At 46.0% G+C, this 24,468-nt stretch overlaps 1 protein-coding gene across 3 annotated transcripts in view; it reads left to right on the top strand.

Moving 5' to 3' along the window:
• The window catches only part of LOC144597488 (ribosomal protein S6 kinase alpha-5), a 167,778-nt gene that overhangs the window by 118,912 nt on the left and 24,398 nt on the right, over positions 1-24,468 (top strand). For all 3 annotated transcript variants that reach the window (XM_078406942.1, XM_078406944.1, XM_078406943.1), the window contains 5 exons: positions 4,835-4,996; positions 6,351-6,476; positions 8,122-8,255; positions 10,079-10,172; positions 13,361-13,531. In XM_078406942.1, coding sequence (XP_078263068.1) covers positions 4,835-4,996; positions 6,351-6,476; positions 8,122-8,255; positions 10,079-10,172; positions 13,361-13,531 — 687 coding nt within the window. The remainder of the gene's footprint in view (positions 1-4,834; positions 4,997-6,350; positions 6,477-8,121; positions 8,256-10,078; positions 10,173-13,360; positions 13,532-24,468) is intronic.

The following is a 24,468-nucleotide window of genomic DNA, read 5'->3' as shown; positions in this document are numbered from 1 at the left end:
CAGGCAGTGAAGAAAGCTAATGGCATGTTGGCCTTCATAACGAGAGGATTTGAGTATAGGAATAAAGAGGTTCTTCTGCAGTTGTACAGGGCCCTGGAGAGACCACATCTGGAGTGTTGTGTGCAGTTTTGGCCTCCCAATTTGAGGAAGGACATCCTTGCTATTGAGGCAGTGCAGCGTAGGTTCACGAGGTTAATCTCCGGGTTGGCGGGACTGTCTTATGAGGAAAGATTGGAAAGACTGGGCTTGTATTCACTGGAATTTAGAACGATGAGAGGGGATCTTATAGAAACATATGAAATTATAATAGGACTGGACAAGCTAGATGCAGGAAAAATGTTCCCAATGTTGGGGGAGTCCAGAACCAAGGGCCACAGTCTAAGAATAAAGGGTTGGCCATTTAAAACTGAGATGAGAAAAAACTTTTTCACCCAGAGAGTTGTGAATTTGTGGAATTCTCTGCCACAGAGGGCAGTGGAGGCCAATTCACGGGATGAATTTAAAAGAGAGTTAGATAGAGGGATATGGGGAGAAGGCAGGCACAGGTTACTGATTGTGGATGATCAGCCATGATCACATTAAATGGTGGTGCTGGCTCGAAAATGGCCTCCTCCTGCCCCTTTTTTCTATGTTTCTTACAGTCATAAAACACAAGATAAATGAAACATGAAATTAAAGTGATGAGTGGAAAGGATTGGGGATGTGCAAAGATTGGGGGGGGAGGGGGGGTCAGTCTCAGTCTACCCCATGACAGAAGGGGGAGGAGTTGTACAGTTTGATAGCCACAGGGAAGAAGGATCTCCTGTGGCGTTCTGTGCTGCATCTTGGTGGAACCAGTCTGTTGCTGAAGGTGCTCCTCAGGTTGGCCGGTTTGTCATGGAGGGGGTGAGCTGTATTATCCGGGATGCTCCGCAGTTTGAGGAGCATCCTCCCCTCCAAGACCACCTGCCGTGAATCCAACTCCGCCCCCAGGCTGCATTGAATCTGCATTGAAATAATAGGAGCCTCCATTCAGATCTTTTGTTAAATATTCTGTAGCAACGCCTAAATTCTAACCGCCTCACAGATTACATTTTTAACAACGTTTAAATAGATATTTGTGCCTTATGAACTTATTTTTATTGGCAACTTTGCTCGAGTTGGAAGTGGCCTTGCATGTAATGCTCTCAGCAGTCGGTTGTATATCAAACAAGATCAATGTACGTAGAAACCAGAGCCCTTTAAAAGAGTAGAGGAAATAGACACCAGCATTCCATCTGAAGTCTGAAGAAGGGTCCTGATCCAAAACGTCACCTGTCCATGTTCTCCAGGGATGCTGACTGACCCGCTGAATTTATGTCTTTCATTGGTAAAGCAGCATCTGCAGTTCCTTGTTTCTGCCATGGTTCCCTTTTCTTCAGCAAAATGCAGCCGGTGGAATATAGTCACAAATAAATTATGAGAATTATCCGTCTCAATCACCAAGCTAAATTGACATTGCAATTAATCAATCATCCCATCCTGCCTGGCCAGTAGGTTGTTTGTATGTGCAAACTTTGAAATTAGTCCTTCAAACATTTTACAATTGTTATGTTTAGATTAATGAAGGACACTTGTATGATATTTAAATCTTTTATTAACTATACTATACCCAAGTGGCCAGCTCTTCAGAACATGACCTGACCCAAATATCTTGATTCCGTATGTTCAACAATAGAGCAAGTAACTGAGTAACATTATTTATCACATGAAATGTAGTAGTCCAGTTACCTCCTCTTCCAACGTCTGTTGATTTGAGGCATCAATTTGTCTATTTATGTATTACATATTTCCGTATGATTTAGGAAAAGGCATTTGGTTCATTGAATCCATAAAACAGCTCAACGATCAATTCCATTTCCCCGCTAATTTTTCCTGCAAATTATTTTCCCTGGATTTCCTCCCAGATTCTATCACTTCATAGACAAGTGTGGCACAGTGGCGCAGCAGTAGAGTTACTGTCTTATGGCGCCAGGGACCCAGGTTTGATCCTGACTGTTGGTGCTGTTTATATGGAGTATGTACGTTCTCCCTGTGACCTTGTGGGTTTTCTCCGGGTGCCCCGGTTTCCTCCCACATTCCAAAGATGTACAGGTTTGTAGGTTAATTGGCTTCTGTACATTGCCCCGGTGTGTAGGATAGAACTAGTGTGCGGGTGATCGCTGGTCGGCAGGGACGCGGTGGGTCGAGGGGGCTGTTTCCTCGCTGTATCTCTAAAATAAGCACAATCTGGGGACAATTTACATTTGTCAATTAATCTATCAACCCATACATCTTTAGAGTGTGGGAGGAAACGGTCTGGGCGGCACGGTGGCGCAGCGGTAGAGTTGCTGCCTTGCAGCGCCGGAGACCCGGGTTCAATCCCGACTACGGGCGCTGTCTGTGCAGAGTTTGTACGTTCTCCCCATGACCTGCGTGGGTTTTCTCCGAGATCTTCAGTTTCCTTCAGTCTCGGAGAAAACCCACGCAGGTCACGGGGAGAACGTACAAACTCTGCACAGACAGCGCCCGTAGTCGGGATGGAACCCGGGTCTCCGGCGCTGCACTCGCTGTAAGGCAGCAACTCTACCTCTGCACCACCGTGACTGCCCATTGGAGCTGAGTCATTGGCGCCGAATGGCAGTATAGTTCTTCCCATGCGCCATTGTGCCACCCAGATTCAGTACAGTCCCTTACAACTAATTATTGTAATAGCTAAGCAGCCGGCTATGTTCCATAGGGCCGTGAATGCATTGACACAGTTGGGCAGGGTGGTGAAGAAGGCATCATGTGTAGGAAGGAATTGCTAATGCTGATTTATACCAAAGATAGACACAAAATGCTAGAGTAACTCAGCCAGCCAGGCAGCATCTCTGGAGGGAAGGAATAGGTAACGTTTCGGCTTGGAACCCTTCTTCTGACTGAAAGATAGAGGTGGGGAGGAGAAAGATCAGGACAAATCGGGGCCGGCAACAGATGACCTAAAGAAGAGTGTCAAGTCAAGTCAAGTCAATTTTATTTGTATAGCACATTTAAAAACAACCCACGTTGACCAAAGTGCTGTACATCAGTTCAGGTACTAAGAACGAACATACAATAGACAATAGACAATAGACAATAGGTGCAGGAGTAGGCCATTCAGCCCTTCGAGCCAGCACCGCCATTCAATGCGATCATGGCTGATCACTATCAATCAGTACCCCGTTCCTGCCTTCTCCCCATACCCCCTCACTCCGCTATCCTTAAGAGCTCTATCCAGCTCTCTCTTGAAAGCATCCAACGAACTGGCCTCCACTGCCTTCTGAGGCAGAGAATTCCACACCTTCACCACCCTCTGACTGAAAAAGTTCTTCCTCATCTCCGTTCTAAATGGCCTACCCCTTATTCTCAAACTGTGGCCCCTTGTTCTGGACTCCCCCAACATTGGGAACATGTTATCTGCCTCTAATGTGTCCAATCCCCTAATTATCTTATATGTTTCAATAAGATCCCCCCTCATCCTTCTAAATTCCAGTGTATACAAGCCCAATCGCTCCAGCCTTTCAACATACGACAGTCCCGCCATTCCGGGAATTAATCTAGTGAACCTACGCTGCACGCCCTCCATAGCAAGAATATCCTTCCTCAAATTTGGAGACCAAAACTGCACACAGTACTCCAGGTGCGGTCTCACCAGGGCCCGGTACAACTGTAGAAGGACCTCTTTGCTCCTATACTCAACTCCTCTTGTTACGAAGGCCAACATTCCATTGGCTTTCTTCACTGCCTGCTGAACCTGCATGCTTCCTTTCATTGACTGATGCACTAGGACACCCAGATCTCGTTGAACTCCCCCTCCTCCTAACTTGACACCATTCAGATAATAATCTGCCTTTCTATTCTTACTTCCAAAGTGAATAACCTCACACTTATCTACATTAAACTGCATCTGCCATGTATCCGCCCACTCACACAACCTGTCCAGGTCACCCTGCAGCCTTATTGCATCTTCCTCACAATTCACACTACCCCCCAACTTAGTATCATCTGCAAATTTGCTAATGGTACTTTTAATCCCTTCGTCTAAGTCATTAATGTATATCGTAAATAGCTGGGGTCCCAGCACCGAACCTTGCGGTACCCCACTGGTCACTGCCTGCCATTCCGAAAGGGACCCATTTATCCCCACTCTTTGCTTTCTGTCTGTTAACCAATTTTCTATCCATGTCAGTACCCTACCCCCAATACAATGGCACACAAACTCAGAGGGCCTCAAACGCTGGGGAGTAGAAATAGGTGGGGTCCATAATGGCTCATTGTAAGCTGGGGAAAATGTTCTAATGAGAGGTACTAGGATGCAAACAGTGGAACTGGTAGGGCGACTAGAGTGGGGGGGGGAGGGGAATGGGAGAGGAGGGAAGGGTGTGGAGGAAATGCAGTTCATTATTAAGAAGGCTGAGATAAAGTGAAAAGTATTGTTTTCCTTGCTATGCAGATAAATCACATTATGCGTGAGTAAACCAGTATCTGCTGTTCCGTGTTTTTACCAATTGGGTGTTGTAGTTTTATTAAAATGTTATTTATGAGGTGTAAATAAACTATTGATTTTCAGTGTATTTTGTTTGAAAATGTTTCGAATTACAGTTGTTAATCAACACAAGGGACGTTATTTCTCTGTGTGTGTGCATGTGGGGGTGTGCGTGTGTGTGTGGCTGTGTGTGTGTGTGTGCGCGTGCGTGCGTGCGTGCGTGCGTGTGTGCGTGTGTGACGTTTCTCTGTGTAAGACAGAGATGTTTAAATGCTTTGTGTTACTGCTCATTCTTAGTAACCACCTGTGTTTTGTACTTGTCACTGGCAGAAAATAAACTGGGATGACTTAGCTGCCAAAAACATCGAAGCCCCATTTAAGCCGGTCATCAGGGACGAGTTGGACGTCAGCAACTTTGCCGAGGAATTCACGGAGATGGACCCCACGTACTCGCCCGCGGCCTTGCCGCAGAACTCCGATAGGATCTTTCAGGTCCGCACCAGAGAAAGTAGATTCTTCAGACAACATTTGGCTCTTTTTAGTTTTTAGAGATACAGCGCGGAAACAGGCCACCGGGTCCGCGCCGACCGGCGATCCCCGCACATTAACACCATCCTATACCCACTAGGGACAATTTTATTTTACATTTACCAAGCCAATTAACCTACATACCTGTATGTCTGCGGAGTGTAGGAAACCGAAGATCTCGGAGAAAACCCACGCAGGTCACGGGGAGAACGTACAAACTCCGTACAGACAGCACCTGTAGTCGGGATCGAACCCAGTTCTCCGGCGCTGCATTCATTGTAAGGCAGCAACTCTACCGCTGCGCCACCCTCTTCTCCAGAAACTATAAAGGGAACAAAATGGCTAATCTTTTGCTATATGGGACATCTGCTGCAAGTTGTATTAACTATATGGGCAGCAATCTGGTAGACCTGCTCCCTCGTAGCGCTAGAGGTTCCGGTTCGATCCTGACCTCTGGTGCTGTCAGTGTCGAGTTTGAATGTCCTTCTTCTGACTGCGTGGGTTTCCTCTGGGCGCACCAGGTTTCCTCCCACATCTCTAGCACATGTGGGTTTGCAGGTTAATTGGCCTTTGTAAATTGCCCCTAGTGTTTAAGGAGTGGATGCAAAAGTGGGATAACACAGAGCTAGTGTAAATGGGCGATCGGCGGTCAGCATGGGCTCGGCTTTAGTTTAGTTTAGTTTATTTACTGTACTGAGCTACAGTGAAAAGCCTCTGTTGCACACTAGCCGGTTAAGGAAAAGACCATACATAATGACAATCGAGGCATCCATTGTGTACCGTTGAAGGATCAAGGATACAACATTTAGTGCAAGATGAAGTCTGATTAAAGATCGTTCAAAGGCCTCCAAAGAGGTAGATAGGAGGTCAGGGCCGCACTCTAGCTGGTGGGAGGACAGTGTGGTCTGAAGGCCTCAGTCCGAAGAAGGGTCTCCACCTGAAATGTCACCCATTCCTTCTCTCCAGAGATGCTACCTGACCCGCTGAGTTACTCCAGCATTTTGTGTCTACCTGGGACTATTTCCATGCTGTACCTTTCAATTAATCAATTAATTCATTGGCCCTTGAGCATCCTAGCTCCTCCATTGCTGCATGCTCTCTCTCGCTTAACGATAGATTGCGATCCACACCAGTTTCCATAAGTACACTGATAACAACTTGTGTCATCTCTCTTACTGCCTCTGCTGTCTCATAATTGTCAAAGAACAAAGAGTCAGCACAGGCAAGGTGTGCAAAATGTCTCCTCCAGTAATGTAAATCTACATCTAAGCATAACCGGCAATCCTGTTAAAGGTCTCTCTTTGTACTCGTTTGACAGGGCTATTCTTTCATTGCTCCATCCATTCTCTTCAAACGTAATGCTGTGATGACTGATCCCATTCAACTTCACCTCGGAGTGGATCGGCCTGGCAGTACAGCCATCGCACGAAGTGCTATGATGAAGGTATTTACCATGTGAGGTATCTTGCTCGCCTTATGTTCTGAGTGGATTATTTTATATCACCTCTTCATTGAAACAAGTTGCACTTCTGTCAGTTCAATAATAAAAATGAAGCAGAAGCATTGAAACTTTGAGCGCAGGAAGATGAAGGGCGATCTTATAGAGGTGTGTAACAATCATGAGAGGAATAGACCGGGTAGACGCACAGAGTCTCTTGCCCAGAGTGGGTGAATCGAGGACCCACCCTCTGTGTGAAACAAAGCTAAATGATACAAAGCTAGGTGGCAGTGTGAACTGTGAGGAAGATGCTATGAGGTTTCAGGGTGACTTAGACAGGTTGTGTGAGTGGGCGGATGCATGGCAGATGCAGTTTAATGTAGATAAGTGTGAGGTTATCCACTTTGGTGGTAAGAATAGGAAGGCAGATTATTATTTGAATGGTGTCAAGTTAGGAAAAGGGGACGTACAACGTGATCTGAGTGTCTTAGTGCATCAGTCACTGAAAGGAAGCATGCAGGTACAGCAGGCAGTGAAGAAAGCCAATGGAATGTTGGCCTTCATAACAAGAGGAGTTGAGTATAGGAGCAAAGAGGTCCTGCAGTTGTACAGGGCCCTGGTGAGACCGCACCTGGAGTACTGTGTGCAGTTTTGGTCTCCAAATTTGAGGAAGGATATTCTTGCTATTGAGGGCGTGCAGCGTAGGTTTACTAGGTTAATTCCCGGAATGGCGGGACTGTCATATGTTGAAAGACTGGAGCGACTAGGTTTGTATACACTGGAATTTAGAAGGATGAGAGGGGATCTTATCGAAACGTATAAGATTATTAAGGGGTTGGACATGTTAGAGGCAGGAAACATGTTCCCAATGTTGGGGGAGTCCAGAATCAGGGGCCACAGTTTAAGAATAAGGGGTAGGCCATTTAGAACAGAGATGAGGAAAAACTTTTTTAGTCAGAGAGTTGTGAATCTGTGGAATTCTCTGCCTCAGAGGGCAGTGGAGGCCAATTCTCTGAATACATTCAAGAGAGAGCTAGATAGAGCTCTTAAGGATAGCGGAGTCAGGGGGTATGGGGAGAAAACAGGAACGGGGTACTGATTGAGAATGATCAGCCATGATCACATTGAATGGCGGTGCTGGCTCGAAGGGCCGAATGGCCTACTCCTGCACCTATTGTCTATTGACCAGAGAACATAGATTTAAGGTGAAGGGGAAAAGATTTAATAGGAATCCGAGGGGTAACTTTTTCACACAGAGGGTGGTGGGTGTACGGAACGAGGAGGTAGTTAAGGGACGGACTATCCCAACGTTTAAGAAACAGTTACAGGTACATGGATAGGACAGGTTTGGAGGGATATGGGCCAAGTGCGGGCCGGTGGGACTAATGTAGTTGGGACATGTTGGCATGTGGGCAAGTTGGACCGAATGGCCTGTTTCCACGCTGTATCACTCTTAACACTCTGTGACTTCCAGTTTATTCTGTTTTAAGTGTTTTTGTATCCCACACTTAATACAGTTTTCAATTTCTTCTTCCCAACCCCTCCCCCGTGTCCCATCCCATCCCCCTGTTCCACCCCCACCCCCTCCCCCCTGTTCCACCCCCTCCCCCAACCCCTCCCCCTGTTCCACCCCCTCCCACCCACCAAACAGGATTCACCATTTTATCAACACTATGACCTTGATTTAAAAGATAGTCCACTTGGAGAAGGAAGTTTCTCCATCTGCAGAAGGTGTCGTAATAAGAAAACTGGACAGGAGTTTGCAGTGAAAATTATCAGCAAAAGGTAATGTCTCATCATGACGGTCAATTATCATAGTTTTAGAACATAAGATTCCTTCTTGTCAAGTATTCAATTCGTTTGAATTACCGTAACTTCTAGTTTGAGAATAATTTGTCAAACATAAGAGTCCCAAATTGCAAATTGTTAGGTACTTTTCACTAATCAGTAACAGCAAGACATAAAAATTGCTACATTTATTACATTTATATTCTGAGGTTTTTTTACAAAATGAATGCATTGATTACATGATTCATGATTAAATCTCTCATGTATCACAATAGATGATTGAATTTACAATAACATTAAATTGTCTTCATTGGCCTATATTTTCTCACTAGGTATAAGGTGATAACAGTTGTGTTTGAGGCACTTGGCAACGCTGATTTGCAGATTTTATTATTGATGCCAAAGTAAGCATTTTCTTAATAAAGGTTCATTTTCTCTCGGCCAATAAAGACCAATAACGGTGATTTAATGAAACATTTTCAGATGAAGATTTGTCTTTGTCAAAAAAATGGCTATCAGCTGCCAGGAAAGGGAAAAATAATCACACCCAAGTAGCCTTCTGGTGTTATTAAAATTACCAATGCTTTTGCTAAATGTTATGTGAATGCCTAATATATGTATATTTGGGAATATTGCTTTTCTTCATTCTCCCGAGGCCAACATCTTCACAAGGACCACATCTTCTCGAATTGATTAATTGCACATGTTGAGACATCACATCACCACCACTCCGCATTTAACAACAGTGTTAGAGTCATAGAATCATACAGCACAGAAACAGGCCCTTGTACATCACAAATCGGTTCAAAGGTTGAAAAGCCTGTTTATTGTAAAGGTTGAAAAGCCTGTTTATTCTCACTCCCAATTAAGGGACAAAAGGTGACGTCACCGCCCCACGTGACCTCACCCAGCCAGGGGCCACGTGCTCCCGCTCCACCAATGGTGGCCGCCCGGTCCGGGAGGCGGGTTGCTACGCAACCTCCGTTAGGCGGCGCCCGGGCCTCTGGGCCTATACTGTCCAGGCCTACAGTGGCCCCCGGGCCTACAGTGTCCGGGCCTAATACGGGTCAAGGGCGGTCCCGTACGGGACAAACCAATTTAGCCCAATATACGGGATGTCCCGGCTAATATGGGACAGTTGGCAACCTTAGTTTATTGTCACGTCTAACTCGTAATACTAAGAAAACCAACAAGGCACACAACTACATAAAAGTTAACATAAACATCCATTACAGCGGATTCCCCACATTGCTCACTGTGATGGAAGGTAATAAAGTCTAATCTTCCCTCTTTATTTGTGCAAGAAGATGCTGTTCCCACATTGGCTTCATCTGCCACCTTAATTTCACCAAAACCGGAGAGAGGGCAAATCATCCTCAATCCTGGGAGACCCTCTAATATTGCATTTTAATCATAGGCTCCTTTGAACGTATTGACATTCATTACCGAACAACAGGACTAACAAAACATAAATACCACTGAAGAAGGGTCTCGACCCGAAACGTCACCCATTCCTTCTCTCCAGAGATGCTGCCTGACCCGCTGGGTTACTCCAGCTTTTTGTGTCTATCTTTGGTTTAAACCAGCATTGTGCAGTTCCTTCCTACACAAATACCACTGAAACAGCCTAGACATCCTAGACACGGATGGACGAGGCTAACTAATTTCTTGACTATGAGTCGATTAATGATTACTCTGCTTTGATTTGAAAAGAAAGCAATTTTTAACAAAAAGTACTCTAACCTGGAACACTCCCTTTTCAATCTCTGCCCTGCATTCCAGTCTCTTCAACATATTGCTTTTCTTCTTCCCTTTGGCAGAATGGAAGCGAACACTAAAAGGGAGATAGCAGCTCTGAAACTCTGTGAAGGACACCCCAACATTGTAAAGCTGCACGATGTTTATCACGACCAGGTACGTTACCACAAAGGTTGCTGCAGGGAAGTGAAATCGTTGGGTCTGTTGAGAATTCGCATACTCTTTGCTGGAGCTATCCAGTTAAAACGACTCCCCTGCATTCACCTCGTGGTCCTGCACTAATCCTTCCCTCCATTTTTATCCAGTTGACTTTGTGAGCACCGCGATTGAGTCTCCTGGTGCTCCTTGATCAGTGCGGGTGTCAAGGGGATGGCAGGAGAATGGGGTTAGGAGGAAGAGATAGATCACCTATGTTTGAATGGCGGAGTAGACTTGATGGGCCGAAAGGCCTAATTCTCCTCCTATCACTTCTTCCCTGTGCCAGCTATGCATTCCAGGTCCTAACCACTTGCTGCACAAAGAAAGATTCCCGTTGTATCCCATTCGTTGCTTTTGCTGGTCACCTTCATTCTATGGCTCTGGTCCTTGACTCAAGAGTGCAGAGTGTTTGTATTGTCACGTGCCATAAAGTCATAAGGGAGAGGAGTAGAATTAGGCCATTCGGCCCGTCGAGTCTACTCCACCATTCAATCATGGCTGCTCTATCTCTCCCTCCTGTCTTCTCCGCATAACCCCTGACACCCATACTAATCAAGAAGTCCCAAAACAGAACAATTAAATTCTTACTTGTAGCAGCATAACAGATATGTAAACATAGTACTCAGTAGACACCATAATAAACAACAAAAAGTCATTCAATATAGATGCTCCTTGACTTACAATGGGGTTACATTCCGATAAACCCATCGTAAATCGAAAATATCGTAAGTCGAAAATGCATTTAATGCGCCTAACCTACTGAACATCATAGCCACCTAACCTACCCAACATCATAGCCACCTAACCTACCCAACATCATTTATTCACAAAATGCTGGAGTAACTCAGCGGGTCAGGCAACATCTCAGGAGAGAAGGAATAGGTGACGTTTCGGGTTGAGACCCTTCTTCAGACTGAATACCTTTGATTTGTACCAGCATCTGCAGTTATTTTCCTACACTACCCAACATCATAGCCACCTAACCTACCCAACATCATAGCCACCTAACCTACCGAACATCATAGCCACCTAACCTACTGAACATCATAGCCACCTAACCTACCCAACATCATAGCCACCTAACCTACCCAACATCATAGCCACCTAACCTACCCAACATCATAGCCACCTAACCTACCCAACATCATAGCCACCTAACCTACCCAACATCGTAGTCACCTAACCTACCCAACATCATAGCCACCTAACCTACCCAACATCGTAGCCACCTAACCTACCCAACATCGTAGTCACCTAACCTACCCAACATCATAGCCACCTAACCTACCCAACATCATAGCCACCTAACCTACCCAACATCATAGTCACCTAACCTACCCAACATCATAGCCACCTAACCTACCCAACATCATAGCCACCTAACCTACCCAACATCGTAGTCACCTAACCTACCCAACATCATAGCCACCTAACCTACCCAACATCGTAGCCACCTAACCTACCCAACATCATAGCCACCTAACCTACCCAACATCATAGCCACCTAACCTACCTAACATCGTAGTCACCTAACCTACCCAACATCATAGCCCCCTAACCTACTCAACATCGTAGCCCCCTAACCTACCCAACATCATAGCCACCTAACCTACCCAACATCATAGCCCCCTAACCTACTCAACATCGTAGCCACCTAACCTACCCAACATCATAGCCACCTAACCTACCCAACATCATAGCCTAGCCTCGCCTAACTTAAACGTGCTCAGAACACTTACATTAGCCTATAGTTGGGCAAAGTCATCTAACACAAAGCCTATTTTATAATAAGGTGTTGGATATCTCAGGTAATTTATTGAGTACAGTACTGTACTGTACCCGGGAAAAGATCAAAATTCAAAATTCGAAGTACAGTTTCTACTGAATGTGCATCGCTTTTGCACCATCGTAAAGTGGAAATATCGTAGGTCGAAGCATCATAAGTCGAGGAGCATCTGTATATGAAAAGAAACAAACAATATGGTGCAGTAATAAAGACAATGTCCCCAGGTCTAGTGCAATCAAGGCAGTTTGTGGTTTTGAATTTAGTTGGAGTTCGTAGTGTTCAATAGCTGATAGTTGTTACAATTAAAGTTTAAAAAATTGATTCTTACAAATTGATTCATGGCGATCTGAAGAGCCCGCTCCTGTGCTGTCTCTCTCGAAGATATGCTAAATTGTAAGAATCTCCTTTGAAAGTCAGTATTGAATCTGCCTTCATCTCTCTTTCTGACGCTGCATTTCAAATGGGAATAGGTCGCTGTGTAAGAAAAATCCATCCTCATGTCAACTCTCGTTCTTCCACTAATGATCTTAAATGTCTTTGCTCTGTTAAAGTCCTTGCCAGTTTTGCATACCTCTATCCAATCTTAATTTCCTTTGGTCTGAGAAGAACAAGTTCACTTTGAAGTCTCTCCATATAACCAACCTTTCATTTCCCTCTCATCGTATGATTTGATCAAAAGGGTGCACTTCACTGCATTGCCTGCGAAATAGCGAAAAATAACTTTCATGAGCCGCTGGCATCAAAATGAGGGCAGGTTTTAAATGCATTTGTATGTTTGACTTGATTCTATATTAACACTTATGAAAGATGTTGAGAAACTGGCTTGTACGAATGAAAAGAAGCAGGATCTTCATTGTCCCTGTGGAAAGTGTGTCATTTTACCAAAACGACGGAAACATTCTTGTAACCATCACCTTAATTAGCTTAGACACAAAGAGTTGCAGGTGCTGGTTTACAACAAAAAAATCCACAAGCGCTGAAGTGATTTAAGGAAGAGGGATCTGCGGATGCTAGTTTAAACTGAAGATCGACACAAAATGCTGGGGTTACTCAGCGGGTCAGGCAACATGTCTGGAGAAAAATAATAGGTAACGTTTTGAGTCGGAACACTTCTTCGGACAACAAGTATGGGGGGGGGGGATAAACTGGAGGCAAGAAGTTTAGCCACCTCTACTTTCAGTCTGAAGAAGGGTTCCGATCCGAAACGTCACCTGTACTTCTTCTCCAGAGATGTGGCCTGACTCGCTGAGTTACTCCAGCACTTGGTGCTTTTTTAGGTCCTGATTAGATTGTGTTGTTTTATTTTACTGATTTCCGTCACACCCCCCTCCCCCCCCCCCCCTTTTTATTTTCTCCTCAGCTGCACGCGTTTTTGGTGATGGAGTTGCTCAAAGGGGGAGAACTGCTGGAGCGAATTCGGAAGAAAAAGCACTTCAGTGAAACGGAAGCCAGTTGCATTATGCGCAAGCTAGTGTCCGCTGTCAGCCACATGCACGATGTGGGAGTTGTGCACAGGGACTTGAAGCCTGAGGTAAGGAATGAGTTGAAAACATGACGGAAGAGTGAACATGGAATTATCACTGGATGCTAATAGACAATAGGTGCAGGAGGAGGCCATTCAGCCCTTTGAGCCAACACCGCCATTCACTGTGATCATGGCTGATCATCCACAATCAGTACCCCGTTCCTGCCTTCTCCCCATATCCCTTGGCTCCGCTATCTTTAAGAGCTCTATTGAAATCTCTCTCGAAAGCATCCAGAGAATTGGCCTCCACTGCCTTCTGAGGCAGAGAGTTCCACAGATTCACAACTCTCAGGGTGAAAAGGTTTTTCCTCATCTCCGTTCTAAATGGCCTACCCCTTATTCTTAAACTGTGGCCCCTGGTTGTGGACTCCCCCCAACATCGGGAACATGTTTCCTGCCTCTAGCGTGTCCAATCCCTTAATAATCTTAGATGTTTCAATAAGATCCCCTCTCATGCCCTGTGTTAAGCTACCATTTCTGCGCCCCTCCGTTGCCCTTTCCCCTTCTCCGTATCCTCCCTTGACATACTCCCTACCTCAAATCTTCCACCTTCTTCGTTTCTGTGGCCCTACTGCCCTTCACAGGCTAAGTTTGGGTTTAGTTAAGTGATACAGCATGGAAACTAGCCCTTCGGCCCACTGAGTCCATAACGGCCATCGATTACCTGTTGGCACTAATTCTAATGAGTCTGAAGAAGATTTAGAGTATTGTGTTCAGTTCTGGGCACTGTGTTACAGGAAAGCTATAGGCAGAAGTTGAGTAGGATGGGACTCTATTCCTTGGAGCGCAGGAGGATGAGGGATGATCTTATAGAGGTGTATAAGATCATAAGAGGAATAGATCGGGTAGATGCACAGAGTCTCTTTCCCAGAGAAGGTGAATCGAGGACCAGAGGATATCGGTTCAAGGTGAAGGGGAAAAGATTTAATAGGAATCTGAGGGGTAACATTTTCACACAAAGGGTGGTGGGTGTATGGAACAAGCTGCCAGAGGAGGTAGTTGAGGCAGGGACTGTCCCAATATTTAAGAAGCTTTTAGACAGGCACATGGATAGGACAGGTTTGGAGGGATATGAACAAAATGCTAGCAGGTGGGACTAGTGTAGATGGGACATTGTTGGCCGGTGTGGGCAAGTTGGGCTGAAGGGCCTGTTTCCACACTGTATCACTCTATGACTCTCTACGGCTCTAAAGATCACGACCCGAAACGTCACCCATTCCTTCTCTCCAAAGATGTTGCCTGTCTCTATTGTACTGCCCTGCCCCTGTGTGCCATGAACCCAAATCAGTTTCTGTACATAACTACATTTTTGACAAATGGAATACTTCATTATTTAAAAATAATTTTTCAATCCATGTCTGTGTTGAATATATTGCTATCATCAGTCAAAAAGTGAACAAAACAATTACTTTGCAGCCAACAGATTAAAGGACTCCTAGCCTTAAGGCTTGCTGATTTTTATACAGACTTTCCAAATCTGGTGTAGAGGATTCAGTTGTAATGTCTGTCCATTCAGTGCAGATGTGCAGTGGTACATTGCGAATGTATTTATCAAGTATACCGAGGTACAGTGAAATTAATTTTTGTACAAAGTTCAGTACATGTATAGTTATACTTAAGTACTTAGAAACAGCATAGAGAAGCATATCGGACACAGTCTGAAGAAGGGTCTTGACCTGAAACGTCACCCATTCCCTCTCTCCTAGATGCTGCCTGACCTGCTGAGTTACTCCAGCATTTTGTAATACCTCGGACACAGTACAGGTGTATAGCAGTTGTAGTTTAGTTTAGAGATACAGCACGGAAACAGGCCCTTCGGCCCACCGGGTCCGCGACGAACAATTTTTACATTCACCAAGCCAATTAACCTACAAACCTGTTTGTCTTTTGGAGTGTGGGAGGAAACCGAAGATCTCGGAGAAAACCCACGCAGGTCACGGGGAGAACGTACAAACTCCGTACAGACGGCGCCCGTAGTCAGGATCAAACCCGGGGCTCCGGCCCTGCATTCGCTGTAAGGCAGCAACTCTACCGCTACGCCACCGTGCCGCCACAGTACGCTGAGACAGTATGCAGAGTCGCCAGTTTTTGGTGACATTTTCAAAACCCAGTTTGTAAATGCAGGGTCCTTGAACTGACCGCAAGGCCCACTTGGCCTGGCCAAGCAGAGCCATGGTGGCCTGTTTCCACACTGTATCACCCTATGACTCGTAAGTTATCCTTCAAGTATAGGTTGCTTGGGGAGTCTTGTTGGCAGTACATTCTGCAGATTTATGGTATTCATTTTTAAATATCTCTTGCACTATTTAAATAGGTCACAATGTCCTGTCAAAATGAGAATGACACAAATGGGGATTGACATTATTTATGCATAATTGCTACCACAACTTCAGATGAGGCCAGTCACAAGGCACCACTCAATAGCTAAAATTTACTCCACAACCTACAGCATTCTATCATCATGTACAAACGAGGATCTGCAGATGCTGGTTTACAAAAACACTCTTGAGTCTGAAAAAGTGTCCCAACCCAAACTGTTGCTTATCCATGTTCCCCAGAGATGTGGCCTGACGCACTGAGTTACTCCAGCACTTTGAAGCCATTCTCCTATTATAGTTTATGCAAAATCTGCAGATCGCTGTCTGTGTTACATTTGGATTACTTTGAATCCCGAGAGTTGGCTTTCTATGTATACACAGGTACTGGTAGGATTGCCAATTATCTCACTCTCAAATAAGGGACAAGGTGACGTCACCGCCCCACGCACCACGTGACCTCACCCAGCCAGCGGCCACATGCTCCCGCTCCACCAATGGCGGCCGCCCGGGCCGGGAGGTGGGTTGCTAAGCAACCTCCGTTAGGCGGCACCCGGGCTTACGCTGTGTGGGCCTACGCTGTCCGGGCCTACCCTGTCCGGGTCTACCCTGTCCGGGCCTACAGCGTCCCCCCCGGGCCTAATACGGGACAAGGGCGGTCCCGCACGGGACAAACCAATTTAGCCCGGGATGTCCAGGCTAATAAGGGACAGTTGGCAACCCTAGGTACTGGACCCAAGTCTTGGCCCTTAGGCCAAACATGTCCATGCATTCCAAAATGTCTAAGCTAGTCCCATTTGTGTGTAGGCAAAATGCTGGAGTAACTCAGCGGGTCATGCCACATCCCTGGAGAACATGGATTAGTGATGTTTCGGGTGGACATCCTTCTTCAGACCCAAAACTAATACTCAACCTGAAACACCAGCTCTCCATGTTTTCCAGGGATGCTGTCTGGCCTGCTGAGTTACTCCAGCACTTTGTGTCCTTTTGTGCATTAACCAGCATCTGCAGTTCTTTGTTTCTACTGTTTCTCCATTTGTTTATGTTTGATCCATATTCCTCTAAAATCTCACCTACCTATAGAAACATAGAAAATAGGTGCAGGAGGAGGTCATTTGGCCCTTCGAGCTAGCACCGCCATTCATTGTGATCAATGCTAATCATCCACAATCAGTAACCCGTGCCTGCCTTCTCCCCATATCCCTTGATTCCGCTAGCCCCTAGAGCTCTATCTAACTCTCTTTTAAATTCATCCAGTGAATTGGCCTCCACTGCCCTCTGTGGCAGAGAATTCCACAAATTCACAACTCTCTGGGTGAAAAAGTTTTTTTCTCATCTCAGTTTTAAATGGCCTCCCCATTATTCTTAGACAGTGGCCCCTGGTTCTGGACACCCCCCAACATTGGGAACATTTTTCCTGTATCGAGCTTGTCCAGTCCATTTATAATTTTATACATTTCTATAAGACCTTCTCTCATCCTTCTTAACTCCAGTCAACACAAGCCCAGTCTTTCCAATCTTCCCAATCTATGCAGCTGCCCAGCTAGGCATTGCGCCTGCCTCAACCACTTCCTCTGTTAGTTCGTTTCATCGGCTATGTGAAGTGAAAGTGAAATTAAATGCAGTGAAAGAGAAACATTTATTCCAGTCATAGAATCTGTGAGATTATGGCATTAAATTGAGAAACTCTTTCCCCATAAACTCATTCCTCCATGTTTCTCAGGCTGCCTGGATTACAAGAAACAATCACACAATTTCTGTCCATTAACTACTGGGTCAGGGGAACACTTCATTCATATTGGAGGAACAACACCTCATACTTCACTTGGGCACCTTACAACCCAGTGGTATGAATATTGACCTCTAACCAAGTAACCCTTGCTTTCCCTCTCTCTCTCCATCCCTCCCCCACCCTAGTTCTTTGACTAGTTTCACTGTCCTCCTGATTCATTTTGGTTTGTATGCCTCGTTGTCATCTTCCCCTCATCCAAGAATGAGCCATTGTATATTTCCTTGACCATCGTCTGCTTTGCTTACATGCTCTTTGTACCCTTCCATATCTCTAGTTTCCCTCTCCCATGACTCTCAGTCTGAAGAAGGGCTTTGACCTGAAACATCACCCATTTATCATGCTGCCTGGCCCACTTGAGTTACTCCAGCATTTTGTGTCTATCTTTGGTGTAAACCAACATCTGCAGTTCCTTCCTACACTTTGTACGGCATTGGACTTTAAAAAATCCAAAAGCCGTATGTTAAACATAGAAAACATAGAAAATAGGTGCAGGAGGAGGCCATTTGGCCCTTCGAGCCAACACCCCCATTCATTGTGATCATGGCTGATCATCCACAATCAGTAACCCGTGCCTGCCTTCTCCCCATATTCCTTGATTCCGCTAGCCCCTAGAGCTTTATCTAACTCTCTTTTAAATTCATCCAGTGAATAGGCCTCCACTGCCTTCTGTGGCAGAGAATTCCACAAATTCACAACTCTCTGGGTGAAAAAGTTTTTTCTCACCTTGTTTATTAAATGGCCTCCCCTTTATTCTTAGACTGTGTGGCCCCTGGTTCTGGACTCCCCCCAACATTGGGAACATTTTTCCTGCGTCTAGCTTGTTGCAAGAGACTTCAGATTGGCTGTGCATTCAACTCACTAAATTAAATCCGGCATCAATAAATGAAATGTGTAGAAAATAGGTTTAAATAAAGCTATTCTGTCTATAAAAATAGTGCTGATTAGCAAAGGATGATTTAAAAGGAGAGCAAGAATTTCAAAGCCCAGATAGCAGCAGAACTATTAAATAAGATAGATTAGATTCTCTTGTAGGAAGGAAATCTAAAGAGATCTGTTGTGAATTAAGTTATTAATTTTTTTTGGTGTAAAATTGTGGGTAGCCTAGCTGATTAAAATTGATGACTGGAAAATAGGTCACCCAGAACTTAAATAAACTGTATCCCTTGCCACAAGGTGCAATGCACCAGGACAATCAGTCACAGATGGGATGGGAAGCACTCTTGTAGGAAGGAACTGCAGATGCTGGTTAACACCGAAGATACACACAAAATGCTGGAGTAACTCAGCGGGACAGGCAACATCTCTGGAGAGAAGGAATGGGTATCTTCTGTCCAGAGCTGCTGCCTGTCCCGCTGAGTTACTCCAGCATTTTGCGTCTGTCTTCGATTGGAAGGACTTGCTCTGTCTGTTCATGGCCCAGCCAGATCTCTCTCATCGCCTCCTGCTGGATGTGAAGGACGATGCCATCTCTCCGTCTGTGTTTGTCTGCTCTTCTCAGCCGGGAGATTTCTCTATGGTAACAGGTTCAACTGCAGTTGCAGCACAACAATGGTCCACACAGGCAGCCTCTCCACACCTGACATACACAGAACATAGAACAGTACAGCACAGAAACAAAGGCTCCAGCACACAATGACCATGCCGAGTATATATGTGTAAGAAAATAACTGCAGATGCTGGTACAAATCGAAGGTATTTATTCACAAAATGCTGGAGTAACTCAGCAGATCAGGCAGCATCTCAGGAGAGAAGGAATGGGAGACGTTTCGGGTCGAAACCCTTCTTCAGACTGAATATGAGCAAATGCAGATGCGGCAGACACAGAATATGAAGAAGGGTCTCGACCCGAAACGTCACCCGTTCCTTCTCTCCTGAGATGCTGCCTGACCTGCTGAGTTTCTCCAGCATTTTGTGAATAAATGCCGAGTATAACGGCAAGTTAAGCTAATCTCCTCTGTCAAGCAGTGAAAACCACCACCACGAAAAGCTGCCGATCCCAAACGAGGAACAGCTACCACCTGGTCACAGGTGTGGCTGGAAGACCTGGAAGTCCCTCAATATGCTTGGCACAGGGGCGGGCCGATGCAAGACCAATATGAGCAAATGCAGCTGCGGCAGACACAGAATGTGAATGTGGAACATCTGTACGATCCATGCCTCGCCTACTAACATGCCCACTTGCTGGTGAACAATGCTGCCTGGAAGATCTCGCGGTGGCAAAGGAGACGGCTGTCCACTGTGCAAGAGCCTGGAACATAGATGATGGACACGAAAGAAGAATCTCCTCTGCCTGCACCTGATCCATAGCCCTCCATTCCCTGCACGTCCATCTGCCTATCTTAATGCTTCTTAAACACGACTATCGTATCTGCCTTCACCGTCATCCATGCACCCACCATGCTCCGTGTGAAAAACAACTTGCCCCACGCATCTTTATCCCTCCTTTTGTCATCCTTGCCTCCTTTTCATCTTGAGCCTTGTCCAGCAATCTCCCAATCAAACTCCCTGCATCCATCTATCACTTGGCGGCTTGGTCCTGCCCCAACCTCTTTTCCAGCTTTCTCCTCACGACGACAATCAATCTGAAGAAGGATCCCGACCCAAAATGTCAGCTATCCATGTCCTGGAGAGATGCCACCTGACCTGGCCGACTTTTAAACTTCAGACTTTAGAGATACAGCATGGAAGCAGGCCCTTCGGCCCTCCGTGTCCGCTCCAACCAACCGATAACCCCCGTACATGAGCACTATCGTACACACTAGGGACAATTTACAATCAATTTTTACCAAATTATCAAAGCCAATTAACCGACAAACCTGTACGTCTTTGGAGTGTGGGAAAAAACTGGAGCACCTGGAACAAACCCACGAGGTCTCAAGGAGAACGTGCAAACTCTGTACAGGCAGCACCCTTAGTCAGGACCGAGGCTGGGTCTCTGGCGCTGTGAGGCAGCAACTCTACAAATGTGCTTTGAGTTTATGTTACACCGGGTCCAGTTTGGATGTATCCTCGGTTGCTCATGGAAGATAGGTGAAAATAGTGGATGAAGTGGGCATAAATCTTTCTATCCTCCTTAGGTAGTTAAGATAGAAAATCTGACAAAAAGGACAAAGATAAACTGAGCAACTAGGCCTTTCTTCACAAACCTAAATGAAATCTCCCCTCTCTGTTGGTGCCATAGAACACAGCCCCACGGTGGGCAGTCTCTTCAACTAGCAAAACATTTTGGAACAATATGGGCGGCACGGTAGCGCAGCGGTAGAGTTGCTGCCTCACAGCGAATGCAGCGCCGGAGACCTGTGTTCCATCCTGACTACGGGTGCTGTCTGTACGGAGTTTGTACGTTCTCCCCGTGACCTGCGTGGGTTTTCTCCGAGATCTTCGGTTTCCTCCCACACTCCAAAGACGTACAGATTTGTAGATATTGCATATGTTGAAAGGCTGGAGCGGCTAGGCTTGTATACACTGAAATTTAGAAGGATGAGAGGGGATCTTATCGAAACATACAAGATTATTAAGGAGTTGGACACGTTAGAGGCAGGAAACATGTTCCCAATGTTGGGGGAGTCCAGAACAAGGGGCCACAGTTTAAGAATAAGGGGTAGTCCATTTAGAACTGAGATGAGGAAAAACTTTTTCAGTCAGAGAGTTGTGAATTTGTGGAATTCTCTGCCACAGAGGGCAGTGGAGGCCAATTCACGGGATGAATTTAAAAGAGAGTTAGATAGAGGGATATGGGGAGAAGGCAGGCACAGGTTACTGATTGTGGATGATCAGCCATGATCACATTAAATGGTGGTGCTGGCTCGAAAATGGCCTCCTCCTTCAGTCAGAGTTGTGAATCTGTAGAATTCTCTGCCTCAGAAGGCAGTGGAGGCCAATTCTCTGAATGCATTCAAGAGAGAGCTAGATAGAGCTCTTAAGGATAGCGGAGTCAGGGGGTATGGGGAGAAGGCAGGAACGGGGTACTGATTGAGAATGATCAGCCATGATCACATTGAATGGTGGTACAGGCTCGAAGGGCCGAATGGCATCCTCCTGCACCTATTGCTTATTGTCTATTGTAGGTAAATTGGCTTGGTAAATGTAAAACATAGTCCCTGGTCAGCGTGGACCCGGTGGGCCGAAAGGGCCTGTTTCCGCGCTGTATCTCTAAACTAAAAAAAATAACTCTCCAACACTCTAAACTTATTTCTAACTATCCCCCGCACCCTCTCGAGTGCTGTTACTTCCTTCCTCTGGTGCGGTGCCAGAGCCAGGCATTCACCACACTCTGCGAGAATTTGTGCCCATGCATCTTGGTGTTAAATAAACACCCCCTCCCTAACCTCGTAAACATAAAACTCACAGAAACATCTCAGAGACCAGGAAGCTGCAAGATAGAGTCATAGAGTGATACAGTGTGGAAACAGGCCCTTCGGCCCAACTCACCCAACAATGTCCCAGCTACACTAGTTCCACTTGCCTGCACTTGGTCCAAATCCATGCTTGCACTGTCCTATCCATGTACCTGTCCAACTGTTTCTTAAACGATGGGATAGTCCCAGCCTCAACTACCTCCTCTGGCTGCTTGTTCTGTACACCCACCACCCTCTGTATGAAAAAGTCACCCCTCGGATTCCTATTAAATCTTTTCCCCTTCACCTTGAACCTATGTCTTCTCGTCCTCGATTCCCCTACTCTGAGTAAAAGACTGTGCATCTACCCAATCTATTCCTCTCATGATTTTGTACACCTCTATAAGATCTCCCCTCATTCTCCTGCGCTCCATGGAATAGATACCCAGCCTACTCAACCTCTCCCTGTAGCTCACACCCTCTAGTCCTGGCAACATCCTTGTAAATGTTTTCTGAACCCTTTCAAGCTTGACAATATCTTTCCTCTAACATGGTGCCCAGAACTGAACACAATATTCCAATTGCAGTCTCACCAATGTCTTGTATAATTGCAACATGACCTCCCAACTTCTATACTCAATATTCTCTGACTGATGAAGGCCAAAGTACTCAAGATGGTGCCAGAAGAGGTGGACACTGCATGCTGATCCAGAAGAGGGTCTATTATTGAAACATAGAAAATAAGTGCAGGAGGAGGCCATTTGGCCCTTTAATAATAATAATAATAATGCATTACATTTATATAGCGCTTTTCTAGAAACCCAAAGACGCTTTACATATTAGATCTAATATAAAGATAAATAAATAAACGAACAGAAAAGGATGAATAAGGTGGAGCGACGGTCAATGATTGAAGGCGGTGTTGAACAAGTGAGACTTCAGTGATGTTTTGAATGTGGTGAGTCTCTGATGGTCTGAGGTAGTGAGTTCCAGAGGGTGGGAGCAGCGATGGAGAAAGCCCTGTCCCCCCAGGATCTGAGTTTGGTCCGGATGGGGGGGGACAGGAGGTTAGCAGCAGCAGAGCGGAGGGTGCGGGTGGGAGTGTGTCTGTGGAGGAGGTCAGTCAGGTAGGATGGGGCCAGGTTATGGAGGGCTTTGTAGGTCATGAGGAGGATTTTGTACTGGATTCTCTGGGGGATGGGGAGCCAGTGGAGCTTGTAAAGGACGGGGGTGATGTGGTCACGGGTCGGGGAGTGGGTGAGTAGACGGGCAGCGGAGTTCTGGATGTGTTGGAGTTTGTTGATGATTTTAGAGGGTGAACCATAGAGGAGGCCGTTGCAGTAGTCCAGACGGGAGGTGATGAAGGCGTGGATGAGGGTTTCTGCAGCTGTGGAGGAGAGGGATGGACGGAGCCAGCACCGCTATTCATTGTGATCATGGCTGATCATCCACAATCAGTAACCCGCGCCTGCCTTCTCCCCATATCCCTTGATTCCATTAGCCCCTAGTGCTCTATCTAACTAACTATCTAAACATTATGCTCATGTTTTGTACAATTTGACTGGACGGCATGCAGAACGAGCTTTTCACTGAATCTCTGCGCACATAACAATAAGTAAACATGCTCCTTAAAGATTGGGCATGGTTCAATCCAATCACCTCTCATTCCTGGGAGTACGTTCAGTCGTTGCTTTCTTCTGGGAATTAATTAGATGCTGACGGATTAAATACCTTCAGAAAGGATATGAGAAGGAATTTCTTTAGCCACAGGGCGGTGAATCTGTTGAATTTATTGTCACAGACCGCTGTGGAGGCCAAGCCATTGGGTATTTTTAAGGTGGAGATTGACAGATTCTTGATTAGTACGGGTGTCAAGGGTTTTGGGGAGAAGGCAGGAGGATGAGGTTGAGAGGGAAAGATAGATGAGCTATATTTGAATGGCAGAATAAACTCGATGGGCTGAATGGCCTAATTCTGCTCCTGGAACATATGAACATAAATAAGTGCAAGACTTATTTACGGGTGACAGGATTGCCTTTTGGTCTGATTCCTCCCCAGCTACGGTTGCCAACTGTCCCGTATTAGCCGGGACATCCCGTATTTTGGCTAAATTGGTTTGTCCCGTACGGGACGGCCCTTGTACCGTGTTAGGCCCGGGGGGGGCGCTGTAGGCCCGGACAGTGTAGGTCCAGACAGTGTAGGTCCAGACAGTGTAGGCCCGGAGAGTGTAGGTCCAGACAGTGTAGGTTCGAACAGTGTAGGCCCGGAGGCCCAGGTGTCTGCCTCCCGGCCTGGGCGGCCGCCATTGGTGGAGCGGGAGCACGTGGCCGCTGGCTGGGTGAGGTCACGTGGGGCGCGGGGCGGTGATGTCACCTTGTCCCTTATTTGGGAGTGAGGAAGTTGGCAACCCTATCTCCAGCCCATGATTGTTCTTGTTTGGGTTGTGGGGAGGAAGAGGTGAAAGGGAAGAGGGTGGGGTGGATGCAGTCAGAGTATTGA

This window comes from Rhinoraja longicauda, chromosome 10, assembly GCF_053455715.1.
Source record: "Rhinoraja longicauda isolate Sanriku21f chromosome 10, sRhiLon1.1, whole genome shotgun sequence".
NCBI lineage: Eukaryota > Metazoa > Chordata > Chondrichthyes > Rajiformes > Arhynchobatidae > Rhinoraja > Rhinoraja longicauda.
Note: the sequence above shows the minus strand (reverse complement) of the source record. Positions and strands in the feature narration are given on the sequence as shown.